At 31.2% G+C, this 18,687-nt stretch overlaps 1 protein-coding gene across 5 annotated transcripts in view; it reads right to left on the reverse strand.

Annotated features, from left to right (window-relative positions):
- The window catches only part of LOC103574415 (uncharacterized), a 140,543-nt gene that overhangs the window by 3,762 nt on the left and 118,094 nt on the right, over positions 1-18,687 (reverse strand). For all 5 annotated transcript variants that reach the window (XM_053740729.1, XM_053740727.1, XM_053740728.1 and 2 more), the window contains 5 exons: positions 8,436-8,559; positions 5,099-5,234; positions 2,371-2,504; positions 1,105-1,220; positions 938-1,011 (listed from right to left, as the gene is read on the reverse strand). In XM_053740729.1, coding sequence (XP_053596704.1) covers positions 938-1,011; positions 1,105-1,220; positions 2,371-2,504; positions 5,099-5,234; positions 8,436-8,559 — 584 coding nt within the window. The remainder of the gene's footprint in view (positions 1-937; positions 1,012-1,104; positions 1,221-2,370; positions 2,505-5,098; positions 5,235-8,435; positions 8,560-18,687) is intronic.

Consider the following 18,687-nt stretch of genomic DNA (forward strand, 5'->3'; position numbering starts at 1 on the left):
TTTTTCCGTGCACTGACCCTGGTTTTGACTCTTGGTACCCACTTAGATCATGAAATGACCCAAAGAACCAAACTAACGGCCCGATCTAATTTTTAAATTCTTAAAACAAGCAGACGCCTTTAGAAAATTATAAAATTTGAGCTCCTGGTATTGTTTGAATTTTTTCTGAACATGTAAATCGAATCAAAGAGACCCTGGTTCCTATCGTGAGGATATAGTCCAACCTACGGTAGTATCGATTCAATTCCATACAAAGGCCGTGACGTAGCCATTTTGTCTTAGAAAACTACGAATCTATTCAACCGGACTAAAAATCCCAATAACTTTTCGGTAATTTTATATTTTCCGCGCAAGTAACTCTAACTCAGTGCATTTTTAGTTGCGATCTAAATTTAAAGATGATAAATGTATCTCTGAATTTATGTCATTATTTATTTACTTATTGACCGAGAATAAGAATAAACAGAATTAATGGATGATAATCCGCATCGATTGAATTAAAAACCGTTGATTGACTTGGAAAGTGTAATGAGCAACGAGAAATACTATTATTACAAGTTAGTATAACTTTAGATACGGATCAGAACGATTAGAAATAAATAATTGTTGTACCGGAATACCCGAGTCGGTTAATTGATAATCCCATTATCGTACTGGGAACTGTAAACGTCGAGTAAATTGAATTTACCGTCAACGATCGGTGGTTTAAACCAAATTCAAGCCGTTTCACTCTACTGCTGCTACGATAATTAGAGAATCGGTCTCCGGTAATGAGAAACTGCTGTAATTATTAAGTCACGAGTTTTTTTCGTTTAAAAGTTAATGGAAAAAATAAGAGTTGAAGAAAGTCAGCCTTTAAATACTGACCTATTTATCCGTTTTTTTTTTTTTTTTATTTCTGTTTATTTGAAAATCGTTTAAATACTAAGTCACTCACCTTCGACGTTCGTGTCGCGTACATCTATCACCGCTTCACGGGCTCTACTACTTGTTCGAACTGTGGATCTGCATCTTTAATTAAGTAAATTAATAAAAACATAAGTGACAGTTTTTTTTTTTTTTGGTATTTTACATTTTTTACTCGCTGACATTTAATTCACTTACTTGATACTGCTTTTTCCACTTGAAAGATGATGGGGCCCGAGTTCCAGCCGTAAACTTGATATTGTTGTCACTAGTTGATCACGATGGCTTATCGTTCTCGTTGAATCTGCCTCCACCTATAAAATTTACGTCCGAAATAATCGGAGGTGAATATTTTTTTAAATTTTAATCTAATGAAAATTCTTGTCCGTTCAGATCAAGACTTTTTTTTTTAACTTTACAATAAACAAATTTTTTTTTTACGTTTCCTCTCAATTTGTGTTGAAAATAAAATTACAATTACTTAGTTATTATTTTTATCAAATAATAAGCAACTAATTCCCATATATTTTTGGATAAAAAAAATTTGATATACTTCCGTATAATTAGAGAGAAAGTAGCGACGAATATGAGTTTTACTCTAATTAATTTTTTTTTTTTTTTTTTTTTTTTTTTTTTAAATAAGATAACTATTAAATTTTTATATTCGGTAAAATATATTTTCAATATTTATAGAGTGAATCAATTAGTAAATTATAGCGGAAAAAAATTATCCGATTATAATTAAAAATGTTGCCAATGAGAATTAATAAGAAAAGCTATTACGCTGCTTCGTTGATTGGAGCTTTGGCTCATTAACTCAATTCATACTTGTCTTTATATAATGACCGTTAATTAATTACTAAAAATATTTGTTTCAAATAATAATATTAATAATAATAATAATAATTATTATTTTTATTATTATTATTATTAATAATATTTTGTGATAGAAATTGTTTTAATTGGGAAATAATTTCTTCGTTACATCCCCTATGAAAAAAATTTGTAAAAAAAAATATATAAACGTATATAAAATATGTATAAAAATAAATTTTTAATAGCTAACTTCTGGCCGATTTTCATACATGTTTTATATATATTTTAAATGTAATTTAAATATACATAAATATCTAAAATTATAAAAAAAATATTAGTATGATGATATTAAAAAAATAATATATAATAAATACATAGATATTTAATATATTTTAATTACATTTAAAATATATATGAAAATCAGCCAAAAGTTAGCTATTAAAAATTTATTTTTTATACATATTTATGTTTTTTATATATTTTTCATATAATTTTTATATTTTGACATAAATTTTTTAATTTTTTTTATGGGAGATAAAACCTATAAAACAAAAGTAATTTGGAGTTGAAGGGACAAAACAGGCTACCCGATAATTTTGTAAAAAATAGTTATTTTTTTTTATTATAATTTAAAAAAAATTAACATACCTCAACTTCATTGATGAACCATTTAATTTCTGCAGGTGGATACGATTTTGAGCTTGTGCAATTAAGTGATAAAATGTCACCGCTTGCATAAGATTTTTCTTGGCCCGTAATCGCAGGACCGATGGCTGGCATTACTGTCATTAAAAAAGCATATCTATACATTTCATACGGGAGACCGGGGCAAGACGGCCCCCTGGGGCAAGAAGGCCCACCTCAAAAATTAACCAAAAATTTTTTTTGTTTTCTTTTGATTATTACAAATTCAGATTATTTACTCATTTTTAGCCCTATACGTGAAACTAGGGGCAAAATGAACCACTCGAAAATTCTACAAAAAAATGTATTTCATATTATTATAACTTATTCATGATTAATTTAATAGAAATATCATTTTTTGGTTAATTCTATGGATTTGGAGCAAAATAAAGCATTTGAAAAAGTTAAAAATACCAACACTCAATTTTTTTCTACAGAAGTGAACAAATTACTCGTATTATATCAAAAAAGGTTATTTCGAGTAATATAAAAGTAAATACAGTTGTTAAAGAGAAAAATATAAACACTTATAACGCGGGAAATTTTTTTACAATTAAAAAAAAAAAAATTTTTTTTCAGGAGCTTCACCAAAATTTTGGTGAATTGAGTTAAAGTTGGACGAGAGTAAATGGACTTGATGGTTAAAAGCCACAAAGAATAATAATCGGCTTGGGTGGGCCGTTTTGCCCCGGTCTCCCCTATATTTATAAATATATATATATTATGAGTATAAAGTAATGAGCGATGAGATTGAAAAAAATAAAAATATATATTTTTTTTTTTTCATTAATTATTTGCATTAACCGTTTTGGATTTAATTCATGCAAACGCGCTATTAAAACTGGAATCTCAATTAAGTTGCTACTCGAGGGCATTTTTCTGTTATAATTATATCATGCACCAGAACTCGGTGGGTTATGGATCGTCCAATTATTCGCGCTCATTAAAAAAAATAAATTTTAATAATAAAAAAATTATGCTTGTTAACCTTTATTTTTCACAATAAAAATTCTAAACGTTTTTCTTTCCATTCCTAACTTAATTAATTAATATTCATTTAACATTGTTATTATTTCGTGTTTATTAAATTATTTATCTAAAAATTTTCAATTACGATTTTTGGACTATTGAACTAAGCCTTCAAAGTAATTAATTTCGCGGAGCACGAGCTTTTGAAATATTACAACACAAAAAAAAATTTTCACGAAAACTAAAACTTACTGGTTAATAAAAAAATTAATTACTATTTTGCTCTTGTTCTTTCAACTCCGATAAAGTCTTCCCTACCTTTGACATGTCTCTAAATAATCATAAATTTAATTAATTTTCTGCTTTATCTCTACAATAATTTAATTAAAAGAACATCAACTCTTATTACAACCAGTATTCAATTTTGTTAACAGAATGCAGACAATGTATTTTATTCAAAATAACTGACGTAAAAGTATCAGCAGTACAAATACTGTGTGACGCTTTCCGATAGAAGAGAAATGTCTCTCGATAATTTTATCGCGATTTTGACGTCTTTATAGCTGCTCTTAAAATTAATTATCACAATCAATAGAATGGTAAAAAAAGAATCTATACAGAGAGAAAAATATTGTCAGAATGACTACCTTTGTATCTTCAAATGACAAACAGTATAACGATGCGGTTACCTTATTTAAGAATACTCACATGTTCATTCAATCGTGTATAGTATCATTAAAACAATGATCTGCATTTACTTTAGGATAAGTATTCATTTATTTAATTTAAAAACACGACAAATAACCTTGTAAACACATGTAGTTTTACTTATATAAGTAACTGTTTTGACAGCGTGAGGATCTGTACAGCTAAATTGGTTTCTCAGTTGCCTAAATCATGAAGTTTTCCCAATAGTCATGTCAGAGATTCATCTAACGCCTAAAATAAGGATACTATCGTCATTTTGACGATCCACTGTGGGAAACTGCGTATAGCTGAATTGACTATACATCGTGTCATTAAGCAAGATGAGGATACAGCGTAGCCAAAATAGCAATATATATACAATATTTTTCTCCATGTAGAGATTCCAGTATAGTGACAATATTTTTATACGCCTTTTCGGTTTTAGGAAATATTTTAAAGCTAAAAATTGAAAAAAAAAAAAAAAAAAAAAATTTCGAAAAACAAAAACCCGGACCAAATTAGAAGGCTTTCAGAATTAGTACCGCGATATGAAAAAAAATTTTTCTCCACTGATACCAAATGTGTCCTATTGATAAACTTGTTTAGTTTACACATAGCAGAATTTCTCGGGTCGACAGTTTCACCGACAGTTTAATCGTAAACACGTCGACGATCTCGTATGGCCACGATACATGAGTACTTGTAGTCACCTAGATTTGATACTCGTGTGTATATATATATATATATATGTATTAATATCTGTATCTGTATCTAAATCTATGTCTATCTGCGTATCTATATATAGCATGTACACACAAAGAGAAATAAAAATGTAGGAATGAATATACGATGTATAGAGGGAGAACACATTGTAGATAAGGTGGACAAATTGCTTACGATCGATTGCCGGACGCTCATGATAATTGCTTTCCGATAGCGATTCTACGTTAGCATTTTTTTATAAAACGTTTTTTCGCTCTACTTCAATTAATCTAGGGTTTTCTTTTTTGGATGCTTTGGCCTTTTTTTAACTCACCAACTACTTCCATGTACGCTTCACCGTAAGTTGATGCAAAGTGTGGAGCCTCTGCGCTCACTTCGCATTTGTATACGCCAGTGGTATCTAAATTAACTCGTTGGAGAATAACGCGCGAACCGTCTGAGTTCCGGTGCTGAAACACAAAAAAATTTATAATTTACAGTTAGATATTTACTGGCAATTATTTATGCTCGTAATGAGACACTTGTAGAATCACTTTATCAATAGTTTGAAAATGAATAAATTTTACAATTAGTATAGACACAATTTAATAATTAGTACCCGGAGAAAAAATTATAGTAACTATTCCTAGTACGTTTATGAAATATCCCATACCGTTATGGTAATGATTACTTGGGATTATGGGATATAGACCCATACTTTCTGGGAAGGTTTCCATAAATATGGTAACAATTCCTATCATTATAGTAACAGTTCCCATATCGCATGTGAAAGAATCATGGTAATGATTACCATACTCATAGAAATAGTTCCCATAAGCAAATAGGAACCAATCCTATAACCACATTGTAACGGTTCCTATAATATTATAGTAACCATTATCATAGGTACATAGTAACGATTACCATAATTCCATAGAAAATATTCCGATACCATATGGGAATTATACCCATAATTATAGGAATGGTTACCATAATATATATGGGCGCCGTTCCTATAATCAACATTTCAAAAAAACCGGTTACCATGCAGTATGGGAACCATTCCCATAATATATTGTAACTGTTACCATAATTTTTTCTCCGTGTATCAACTCAAACTCAATAACTTTTAAAGTATGGTACTTGTTATTTATTATTTGTTGAATTTATTGAGAGCTTAAATATACGGAGGGAGAAAAAAATGATTTAAAAATTTATGAAACAATGATACATATAATAATAAAATATTTTTAAAGAGAACCACGACTTGGGAAGTTGAATTTTCTATGGGTTGTTTGTGTATTTTTCTTTATTTGTTTGTGCGAATCAAACTCTCTATACCTCCAAAATTCTTTTTTATTTTCTACGCGTATATTACATCAGAGTTTTTTCTTTTTTTTTTTAATTCTGAATCTCAATCTCTCTTTTATATTTTTTCTTTCAATTCATTTTTAAACCCGCCAGTGTGCAATGGACATACAGATCAAATGGATAACGTGTAAATTCATTCAGCAAGTTTTAGATAGTTTTTTATTTTACTGTTATTTTTTTTCCAAAGATTCATGCAGAATTTAATTTTAATAAAAAGTATCAAAAAAAAAAAAAAAAGGAAACAAAAACGAATAAACCGCGTTGTTAAAAAAGGTAACGAAGCGGTAAAAGAACTTTTCATTTTATTTTTTATGAAACAGAAAATAACATTTAATTGGATCGATTGTAACTTTTCACAAAATTGTTCTTCAGCCCTTTTTTTCACCGTAAACAAAAAGAACGGAAGGAATTAATTGCTTTAAATATATTTTCCGACAGCTTAAATTAATTCGAATTTTATAAGCCAAATTTTTCGGGAGAACAAAAAGGTCTTTAAATTAAAACTATGAATTAATTGAGACTTAAGTTAACAATAGACATATAAAGTAGTTGATTTTTGAAAATGATGATAATAATAATTGTAATAATCGCTTTATGGTTGGTGAATGCAAATTAATAATGGAGGCTTAACATCTTTCAGTAAAATACCAGTGAGTTGGTTTTATTTCTGTGCGGCCAACATTGAGGAACGAAACTATGAAATGAACACCAGATATGGTAAATTACAACTCGGTTGCACGTCAAAGCATCTGATAAATTTTGAAACGTTTTAAAATTCTTTTTTTAAATTCCCAATTGCTTTACATATTTTTCAAGTTTTACATTTTTCACAACTTTTTAACATTTATCGTTTTTCGTTACAATAAAAATTTTTTTTGACTAAACAAAAAAAAGGTTTTAGTGAAATAATAACATGTAGAATTCTAACAGTTGTAGAATTTGAATCTATAGGATTTAAGAGTATCTGCCAGAGTCGATATTTAAATCGGAGATTGAACGTACTAGACTTCATTGAAAACGTAACATGTCTAGTAGCCAGAAATCTAGAAATTAAAATTGTCAGCAATCTTTGAAAAATATTTTTGGCTTTGCAGGAGATAATTCTACGGATGGCTCGTGTGCTAGTTTAGAGAGTATAGAGTCTAGAGTTATCACCTACAAGACCTACAATATTTTCCGAAAGTATCTGAAAATGTTAATTTTTTGTTTTCTGGCTGCTGAACATGTTTTTTTGACAATTAAATATTTGTATTTACGTTCTCGTATGTCATCTACGCCTAAAATACGTTTTTACAGCTATTTTTTCAAAAACTTTTGACATTTTTTTTTTAGTATCGAGGACTAAAACTTTTAAAAATTCGCTTATTAGCTTTGACTCAATATTCAATAGATAATTTTGGTAATATAAATTTATATTTTAAAATAAATCCCAACATAAATTATAAAAAATTTCTTAAATCAAAATTGGTATCTAGAGTTTGGAAAAATTTATTTTATGTCTATGGTAAATTTTATGATTGGTTAAATATTTAAACAGATACTTTGATTTTACAAGTTTTCCATTACGGAGCCACTAAAAATAAAGCTACTTGTTGTAAGATGCAGATATAAGATGCAAAAATAAAGATAAGAAAAAAGTATCAAGTCCGGGAAAGAGCAAAGAGTAAAAAAAACTAAAATAAAAAATCTAAAGCAGAGGTTTATTTTTATTGCCGCTTTGAATATGCGACTTTATTATACACGACTACGTCGGTATACGTTTGGCGAATAAATTGAAATATTTTATGCAGACAAGCCCCAGGTGCGAGCTACTCCCGCATTACGTTGGAGAGACAGAGAAGTTTGAATAAAGTAAAAAGAGGTAAAATAAGAAAGAGGAGCCGAGGAAATAAATGCGGACTGGTGTGGCACGCGTGCTCGGCCTAGAGATCTCGCTCTCCTCAATACATTTTCTGTATCGTTTTTCGCTTCACGAACCTCATCGCCGGTTAAAAAGAATAGAACCCACGATTCCAAGTAAACTCGATTACTGGAGCTTCGATAGCATTGAGATATTTTGCTAAAATTGCTTCAAGATCTTGGAGAAGAGGATAAAAATTTAAGAGACGAGAAATAAAAAATAAGTATATATAATATAATAATGCCAAGAGCTTTAAATCTTCCAAGAGGACTTGCTTCGAAAAATTATCAGACATTTTTTTTTAGTCTTATTTTCCGTCTACTGCTGAGCACGACTTTTCTTAATTAAAAAAAAAAAAAAAATTATCGATTAAATTTAGATCTGATTTTTTTTTACTCACGTCGACTTTGATTCCATCCACTTGATAAATGTGTTGACTTCGATCCGTATTTACGTATTTGTAAAACTCTTCGTTGTCTTTGTACCAAAGAACTGAGTAGAGTTTTTCTGTCTCCAAGTCGTACCTGTAATTAAAACATTCATCGAATTTATTTAAATATTATTTCAAGTCTTGAAAAAATTTTTGACAAAAAAAATGTACTCTGAGGTTATATTGAACCGCAAATTCGCGATTGTACGTAGGAAAGTATCGAAAAATTTTCTGGTATTTTATTTCTGTTGGAGTGCACAGTAGTAACGTTTAAATTATTTTAATGAGTAAATTTAAACAGAGCTTGATTCTTGTGGTAGTGGAATGGAATAATAATTTATTAGTTAGCAGTCGAATGATTCAAAAAAATGAATTCCATGCAATTGTATAGTTGAGCATTGAGTTGGTAAAATATTTAAAATTAACTTACAGCATAAGTTATTCGAGTAAGTATTGAGCAACGGATATTAAAGTACCGCATTTGCAAGTTCTACTCAAGCGCTTTAATAAGTTTTCCGTCAGGTTTCGAGTAGTTAAACTCGGATGACAACTTGAATTGGTTATAACTCTGTTCCAAACGCACGACTCTCTGATTCAATTTAAGCCTGCTACTATTGATTCTCATGAATATTCGACACAGTATTCATAACAATTATAAATATAAATATATGGAAATATACTGGGTATCTAAAGAGACTAATGGGTCAATAACTTTAACAATTGTAAGGACACTGTAAAAAATTTGCGGAGTGGGAGCGAATTGAATCCGGAGTAAATGCGGAGCGGATTTCTGTGTTTTTATATAATTCTCTCGGAGAAAATTTACTCCGAAAGGGAATTTAAATATGTATGAGTGCGGATTGAAGAAAAATCCTAGACTCAGCCTAGAGAAAACTTAGGAAAATTTATTTCTCTGAAAATCCTAGACAAATCCTAGACAAATCCTAGAGAAATCCTATAGAAAACTTAGAAAAATTTATTTCTCTGAAAATTCTAGACGAATCCAAGAGAAAACTTAGAAAAATTTATTTCTCTGAAAATCCTAGATAAATCCTAAAAAAATCCAAGACAAATCCTAGACAAATTCTAGAGAAAACGTAGAAAATTTCATCTAGCTGAGAATCCAAGACAAATCCTAGACAAATCCTAGACTTATCATAGAGAAAACTTAGAAAAATTCATCTCGCTGAGAATCCTAGACAAATCCTGGACAAACCCTAGAGAAAACTTAGAAAAATTCATCTCGCTGAGAATCCTAGAGAAATACTAGACAAATCCTAGAGAAATACTAGACAAATACTAGACAAATCCTAAAGGAATACTAGAGAAATCCTAGAAAAATACTAGACAAATCCTAGAGAAATACTAGACAAATCCTAGAGAAATAGTAGACAAATACTAGACAAATCCTAGAGGAATACTAGAGAAATCCTAGAGAAATACTAGACAAACCCTTGACAAATCATAGAGAAATACTAGACAAATACTAGACAAATCCTAGAGGAATACTAGACAAATCCTAGAGAAATCCTAGACGAATCCTAGAGAAATCCTAGACAAATCCTAGAGAAATACTAGACAAATCCTAGAGAAATCCTAGACAAATACTAGACAAATCCTAGAGGAATACTAGAGAAATCCTAGAGAAATACTAGAAAAAATCCTAGACAAATCCTAGAGAAATACTAGACAAATACTAGATAAATCCTAGACAAACCTTAGAGAAATACTAGACAAATACTAGACAAATCCTAGACAAATCCTAGACAAATCCTAGACTTATCATAGAGAAAACTTAGAAAAATTCATCTCGCTGAGAATCCTAGACAAATCCTGGACAAACCCTAGAGAAAACTTAGAAAAATTCATCTCGCTGAGAATCCTAGAGAAATACTAGACAAATCCTAGAGAAATACTAGACAAATACTAGACAAATCCTAAAGGAATACTAGAGAAATCCTAGAAAAATACTAGACAAATCCTAGAGAAATACTAGACAAATCCTAGAGAAATAGTAGACAAATACTAGACAAATCCTAGAGGAATACTAGAGAAATCCTAGAGAAATACTAGACAAACCCTTGACAAATCATAGAGAAATACTAGACAAATACTAGACAAATCCTAGAGGAATACTAGACAAATCCTAGAGAAATCCTAGACGAATCCTAGAGAAATCCTAGACAAATCCTAGAGAAATACTAGACAAATCCTAGAGAAATCCTAGACAAATACTAGACAAATCCTAGAGGAATACTAGAGAAATCCTAGAGAAATACTAGAAAAAATCCTAGACAAATCCTAGAGAAATACTAGACAAATACTAGATAAATCCTAGACAAACCTTAGAGAAATACTAGACAAATACTAGACAAATCCTAGACAAATCCTAGACAAATCCTAGACTTATCATAGAGAAAACTTAGAAAAATTCATCTCGCTGAGAATCCTAGACAAATCCTGGACAAACCCTAGAGAAAACTTAGAAAAATTCATCTCGCTGAGAATCCTAGAGAAATACTAGACAAATCCTAGAGAAATACTAGACAAATACTAGACAAATCCTAAAGGAATACTAGAGAAATCCTAGAAAAATACTAGACAAATCCTAGACAAATCCTAGAGAAATACTAGACAAATCCTAGAGAAATAGTAGACAAATACTAGACAAATCCTAGAGGAATACTAGAGAAATCCTAGAGAAATACTAGACAAACCCTTGACAAATCATAGAGAAATACTAGACAAATACTAGACAAATCCTAGAGGAATACTAGAGAAATCCTAGAGAAATACTAGACAAACCCTTGACAAATCATAGAGAAATACTAGACAAATACTAGACAAATCCTAGAGGAATACTAGACAAATCCTAGAGAAATCCTAGACGAATCCTAGAGAAATCCTAGACAAATCCTAGAGAAATACTAGACAAATCCTAGAGAAATCCTAGACAAATACTAGACAAATCCTAGAGGAATACTAGAGAAATCCTAGAGAAATACTAGAAAAAATCCTAGACAAATCCTAGAGAAATACTAGACAAATACTAGATAAATCCTAGACAAACCTTAGAGAAATACTAGACAAATACTAGACAAATCCTAGACAAATCCTAGACAAATCCTAGACTTATCATAGAGAAAACTTAGAAAAATTCATCTCGCTGAGAATCCTAGACAAATCCTGGACAAACCCTAGAGAAAACTTAGAAAAATTCATCTCGCTGAGAATCCTAGAGAAATACTAGACAAATCCTAGAGAAATACTAGACAAATACTAGACAAATCCTAAAGGAATACTAGAGAAATCCTAGAAAAATACTAGACAAATCCTAGAGAAATACTAGACAAATCCTAGAGAAATAGTAGACAAATACTAGACAAATCCTAGAGGAATACTAGAGAAATCCTAGAGAAATACTAGACAAACCCTTGACAAATCATAGAGAAATACTAGACAAATACTAGACAAATCCTAGAGGAATACTAGACAAATCCTAGAGAAATCCTAGACGAATCCTAGAGAAATCCTAGACAAATCCTAGAGAAATACTAGACAAATCCTAGAGAAATCCTAGACAAATACTAGACAAATCCTAGAGGAATACTAGAGAAATCCTAGAGAAATACTAGAAAAAATCCTAGACAAATCCTAGAGAAATACTAGACAAATACTAGATAAATCCTAGACAAACCTTAGAGAAATACTAGACAAATACTAGACAAATCCTAGACAAATCCTAGACAAATCCTAGACTTATCATAGAGAAAACTTAGAAAAATTCATCTCGCTGAGAATCCTAGACAAATCCTGGACAAACCCTAGAGAAAACTTAGAAAAATTCATCTCGCTGAGAATCCTAGAGAAATACTAGACAAATCCTAGAGAAATACTAGACAAATACTAGACAAATCCTAAAGGAATACTAGAGAAATCCTAGAAAAATACTAGACAAATCCTAGACAAATCCTAGAGAAATACTAGACAAATCCTAGAGAAATAGTAGACAAATACTAGACAAATCCTAGAGGAATACTAGAGAAATCCTAGAGAAATACTAGACAAACCCTTGACAAATCATAGAGAAATACTAGACAAATACTAGACAAATCCTAGAGGAATACTAGACAAATCCTAGAGAAATCCTAGACGAATCCTAGAGAAATCCTAGACAAATCCTAGAGAAATACTAGACAAATCCTAGAGAAATCCTAGACAAATACTAGACAAATCCTAGAGGAATACTAGAGAAATCCTAGAGAAATACTAGAAAAAATCCTAGACAAATCCTAGAGAAATACTAGACAAATACTAGATAAATCCTAGACAAACCTTAGAGAAATACTAGACAAATACTAGACAAATCCTAGACAAATCCTAGACAAATCCTAGACTTATCATAGAGAAAACTTAGAAAAATTCATCTCGCTGAGAATCCTAGACAAATCCTGGACAAACCCTAGAGAAAACTTAGAAAAATTCATCTCGCTGAGAATCCTAGAGAAATACTAGACAAATCCTAGAGAAATACTAGACAAATACTAGACAAATCCTAAAGGAATACTAGAGAAATCCTAGAAAAATACTAGACAAATCCTAGACAAATCCTAGAGAAATACTAGACAAATCCTAGAGAAATAGTAGACAAATCCTAGAGAAATACTAGACAAATACTAGACAAATCCTAAAGGAATACTAGAGAAATCCTAGAAAAATACTAGACAAATCCTAGACAAATCCTAGAGAAATACTAGACAAATCTTAGAGAAATAGTAGACAAATACTAGACAAATCCTAGAGGAATACTAGAGAAATCCTAGAAAAATACTAGACAAACCCGAGACAAATCCTAGAGAAATACTAGACAAATACTAGACAAATCCTAGAGGAATACTAGACAAATCCTAGAGAAATCCTAGACAAATCCTAGAGAAATCCTAGACAAATCCTAGAGAAATACTAGACAAATCCTAGAGAAATCCTAGACAAATACTAGACAAATCCTAGAGGAATACTAGAGAAATCCTAGAGAAATACTAGAAAAAATCCTAGACAAATCCTAGAGAAATACTAGACAAATACTAGATAAATCCTAGACAAACCTTAGAGAAATACTAGACAAATCCTAGACAAATCCTAGACAAATCCTAGAGCAATACTAGATAAATACTAGACAAATCCTAGAGGAATACTAGACAAATCCTAAAGGAATACTAGAGAAATCCTAGAAAAATACTAGACAAATCCTAGACAAATCCTAGAGAAATACTAGACAAATCCTAGAGAAATAGTAGACAAATACTAGACAAATCCTAGAGGAATACTAGAGAAATCCTAGAGAAATACTAGACAAACCCTAGACAAATCCTAGAGAAATACTAGACAAATACTAGACAAATCCTAGAGGAATACTAGACAAATCCTAGAGAAATCCTAGACAAATCCTAGAGAAATCCTAGAGAAATCCTAGAAAAATACTAGACAAATCCTAGACAAATCCTAGAGAAATACTAGACAAATCCTAGAGAAATAGTAGACAAATCCTAGAGAAATACTAGACAAATACTAGACAAATCCTAAAGGAATACTAGAGAAATCCTAGAAAAATACTAGACAAATCCTAGACAAATCCTAGAGAAATACTAGACAAATCCTAGAGAAATAGTAGACAAATACTAGACAAATCCTAGAGGAATACTAGAGAAATCCTAGAGAAATACTAGACAAACCCGAGACAAATCCTAGAGAAATACTAGACAAATACTAGACAAATCCTAGAGGAATACTAGACAAATCCTAGAGAAATCCTAGACAAATCCTAGAGAAATCCTAGACAAATCCTAGAGAAATACTAGACAAATACTAGACAAATCCTAGACAAATCCTAGACAAATCCTAGAGCAATACTAGATAAATACTAGACAAATCCTAGAGGAATACTAGACAAATCCTTAAGAAATCCTAGAGGAATACTAGACAAATCCTAGAGAAATCCTAGACAAATTCTAGAGAAATACTAGACAAATCCTAGAGAAATCCTAGACAAATACTAGACGAATCCTAGAGGAATACTAGAGAAATCCTAGAGAAATACTAGAAAAAATCCTAGACAAATCCTAGAGAAATACTAGACAAATACTAGATAAATCCTAGACAAACCTTAGAGAAATACTAGACAAATCCTAGACAAATCCTAGACAAATCCTAGAGCAATACTAGATAAATACTAGACAAATCCTAGAGGAATACTAGACAAATCCTAAAGGAATACTAGAGAAATCCTAGAAAAATACTAGACAAATCCTAGACAAATCCTAGAGAAATACTAGACAAATCCTAGAGAAATAGTAGACAAATACTAGACAAATCCTAGAGGAATACTAGAGAAATCCTAGAGAAATACTAGACAAATACTAGACAAATCCTAGAGGAATACTAGACAAATCCTAGAGAAATCCTAGACAAATCCTAGAGAAATCCTAGACAAATCCTAGAGAAATACTAGACAAATCCTAGAGAAATCCTAGACAAATACTGGACAAATCCTAGAGGAATACTAGAGAAATCCTAGAGAAATACTAGAAAAAATCCTAGACAAATCCTAGAGAAAACTTAGAAAAATTCATCTCGCTGAGAATCCTAGAGAAATACTAGACAAATCCTAGAGAAATACTAGACAAATACTAGACAAATCCTAAAGGAATACTAGAGAAATCCTAGAAAAATACTAGACAAATCCTAGACAAATCCTAGAGAAATACTAGACAAATCCTAGAGAAATAGTAGACAAATACTAGACAAATCCTAGAGGAATACTAGAGAAATCCTAGAGAAATACTAGACAAACCCTAGACAAATCCTAGAGAAATACTAGACAAATACTAGACAAATCCTAGAGGAATACTAGACAAATCCTAGAGAAATCCTAGACAAATCCTAGAGAAATCCTAGACAAATCCTAGAGAAATACTAGACAAATCCTAGAGAAATCCTAGACAAATACTAGACAAATCCTAGAGGAATACTAGAGAAATCCTAGAGAAATACTAGAAAAAATCCTAGACAAATCCTAGAGAAATACTAGACAAATACTAGATAAATCCTAGACAAACCTTAGAGAAATACTAGACAAATACTAGACAAATCCTAGACAAATCCTAGACAAATCCTAGACTTATCATAGAGAAAACTTAGAAAAATTCATCTCGCTGAGAATCCTAGACAAATCCTGGACAAACCCTAGAGAAAACTTAGAAAAATTCATCTCGCTGAGAATCCTAGAGAAATACTAGACAAATCCTAGAGAAATACTAGACAAATACTAGACAAATCCTAAAGGAATACTAGAGAAATCCTAGAAAAATACTAGACAAATCCTAGACAAATCCTAGAGAAATACTAGACAAATCCTAGAGAAATAGTAGACAAATACTAGACAAATCCTAGAGGAATACTAGACAAATCCTAGAGAAATCCTAGACAAATCCTAGAGAAATCCTAGACAAATCCTAGAGAAATACTAGACAAATCCTAGAGAAATCCTAGACAAATACTAGACAAATCCTAGAGGAATAGTAGAGAAATCCTAGAGAAATACTAGACAAATCCTAGAGGAATACTAGAGAAATCCTAGAGAAATACTAGACAAACCCTAGACAAATCCTAGAGAAATACTAGACAAATACTAGACAAATCCTAGAGGAATACTAGACAAATCCTAGAGAAATCCTAGACAAATCCTAGAGAAATCCTAGACAAATCCTAGAGAAATACTAGACAAATCCTAGAGAAATCCTAGACAAATACTAGACAAATCCTAGAGGAATAGTAGAGAAATCCTAGAGAAATACTAGACAAATCCTAGACAAATCCTAGAGAAATACTAGACAAATACTAGATAAATCCTAGACAAACCTTAGAGAAATACTAGACAAATACTAGACAAATCCTAGACAAATCCTAGACAAATCCTAGAGCAATACTAGATAAATACTAGACAAATCCTAGAGGAATACTAGACAAATCCTTAAGAAATCCTAGAGGAATACTAGACAAATCCTAGAGAAATCCTAGACAAATTCTAGAGAAATACTAGACAAATCCTAGAGAAATCCTAGACAAATACTAGACGAATCCTAGAGGAATACTAGAGAAATCCTAGAGAAATCCTAGACAAACCCTAGACAAACCCTAGACAAATCCAAGAGAAATACTAGACAAATACTAGATAAATCCTAGACAAATCTTAGAGAAATACTAGACAAATCCTAGACAAATCCTAGAGCAATACTAGATAAATACTAGACAAATCCTAGAGGAATACTAGACAAAGCCTTGAGAAATCCTAGACAAATTCTAGAGAAATCCTAGACAAATCCTAGAGAAATACTAGAGGAATACTAGAGAAATCCTAGAGAAATACTAGACAAATCCTAGACAAATCCTAGAGAAATACTAGACAAATACTAGATAAATCCTAGACAAATCTTAGAGAAATACTAGACAAATCCTAGACAAATCCTAGAGCAATACTAGATAAATACTAGACAAATCCTAGAGGAATACTAGAGAAATTCTAGACAAATCCTAGAGGAATACTAGAGAAATCCTAGAGAAATACTAGACAAATACTAGACAAATCCTAGAGGAATAGTAGAGAAATCCTAGAGAAATACTAGACAAATCCTAGACAAATCCTAGAGAAATACTAGACAAATACTAGATAAATCCTAGACAAACCTTAGAGAAATACTAGACAAATACTAGACAAATCCTAGACAAATCCTAGACAAATCCTAGAGCAATACTAGATAAATACTAGACAAATCCTAGAGGAATACTAGACAAATCCTTAAGAAATCCTAGAGGAATACTAGACAAATCCTAGAGAAATCCTAGACAAATTCTAGAGAAATACTAGACAAATCCTAGAGAAATCCTAGACAAATCCTAGAGAAATCCTAGACAAATACTAGACGAATCCTAGAGGAATACTAGAGAAATCCTAGAGAAATCCTAGACAAACCCTAGACAAATCCAAGAGAAATACTAGACAAATACTAGATAAATCCTAGACAAATCTTAGAGAAATACTAGACAAATCCTAGACAAATCCTAGAGCAATACTAGATAAATACTAGACAAATCCTAGAGGAATACTAGACAAAGCCTTGAGAAATCCTAGACAAATTCTAGAGAAATCCTAGACAAATCCTAGAGAAATAGTAGACAAATACTAGACAAATCCTAGACAAATCCTAGAGCAATACTAGATAAATACTAGACAAATCCTAGAGGAATACTAAACAAATCCTTGAGAAATCCTAGAGGAATACTAGACAAATCCTAAAGGAATACTAGAGAAATCCTAGAAAAATACTAGACAAATCCTAGACAAATCCTAGAGAAATACTAGACAAATCCTAGAGAAATAGTAGACAAATACTAGACAAATCCTAGAGGAATACTAGAGAAATCCTAGAGAAATACTAGACAAACCCTAGACAAATCCTAGAGGAATACTAGACAAATCCTAGAGGAATACTAGACAAATCCTAGAGAAATCCTAGACAAATCCTAGAGAAATCCTAGACAAATCCTAGAGAAATACTAGACAAATCCTAGAGAAATCCTAGACAAATACTAGACAAATACTAGATAAATCCTAGACAAACCTTAGAGAAATACTAGACAAATACTAGACAAATCCTAGACAAATCCTAGACAAATCCTAGAGCAATACTAGATAAATACTAGACAAATCCTAGAGGAATACTAGAGAAATCCTTGAGAAATCCTAGAGGAATACTAGACAAATCCTAGAGAAATCCTAGACAAATTCTAGAGAAATACTAGACAAATCCTAGAGAAATCCTAGACAAATCCTAGAGAAATCCTAGACAAATACTAGACAAATCCTAGAGGAATACTAGAGAAATCCTAGAGAAATACTAGACAAATACTAGACAAATCCTAGAGAAATACTAGAGAAATCCTAGAGAAATACTAGACAAATACTAGATAAATCCTAGACAAACCTTAGAGAAATACTAGACAAATACTAGACAAATCCTAGACAAATCCTAGACAAATCCTAGACTTATCATAGAGAAAACTTAGAAAAATTCATCTCGCTGAGAATCCTAGACAAATCCTGGACAAACCCTAGAGAAAACTTAGAAAAATTCATCTCGCTGAGAATCCTAGAGAAATACTAGAC

The sequence above is a fragment of the Microplitis demolitor genome, chromosome 7, assembly GCF_026212275.2.
Source record: "Microplitis demolitor isolate Queensland-Clemson2020A chromosome 7, iyMicDemo2.1a, whole genome shotgun sequence".
Taxonomy (NCBI): Eukaryota; Metazoa; Arthropoda; class Insecta; order Hymenoptera; family Braconidae; genus Microplitis; species Microplitis demolitor.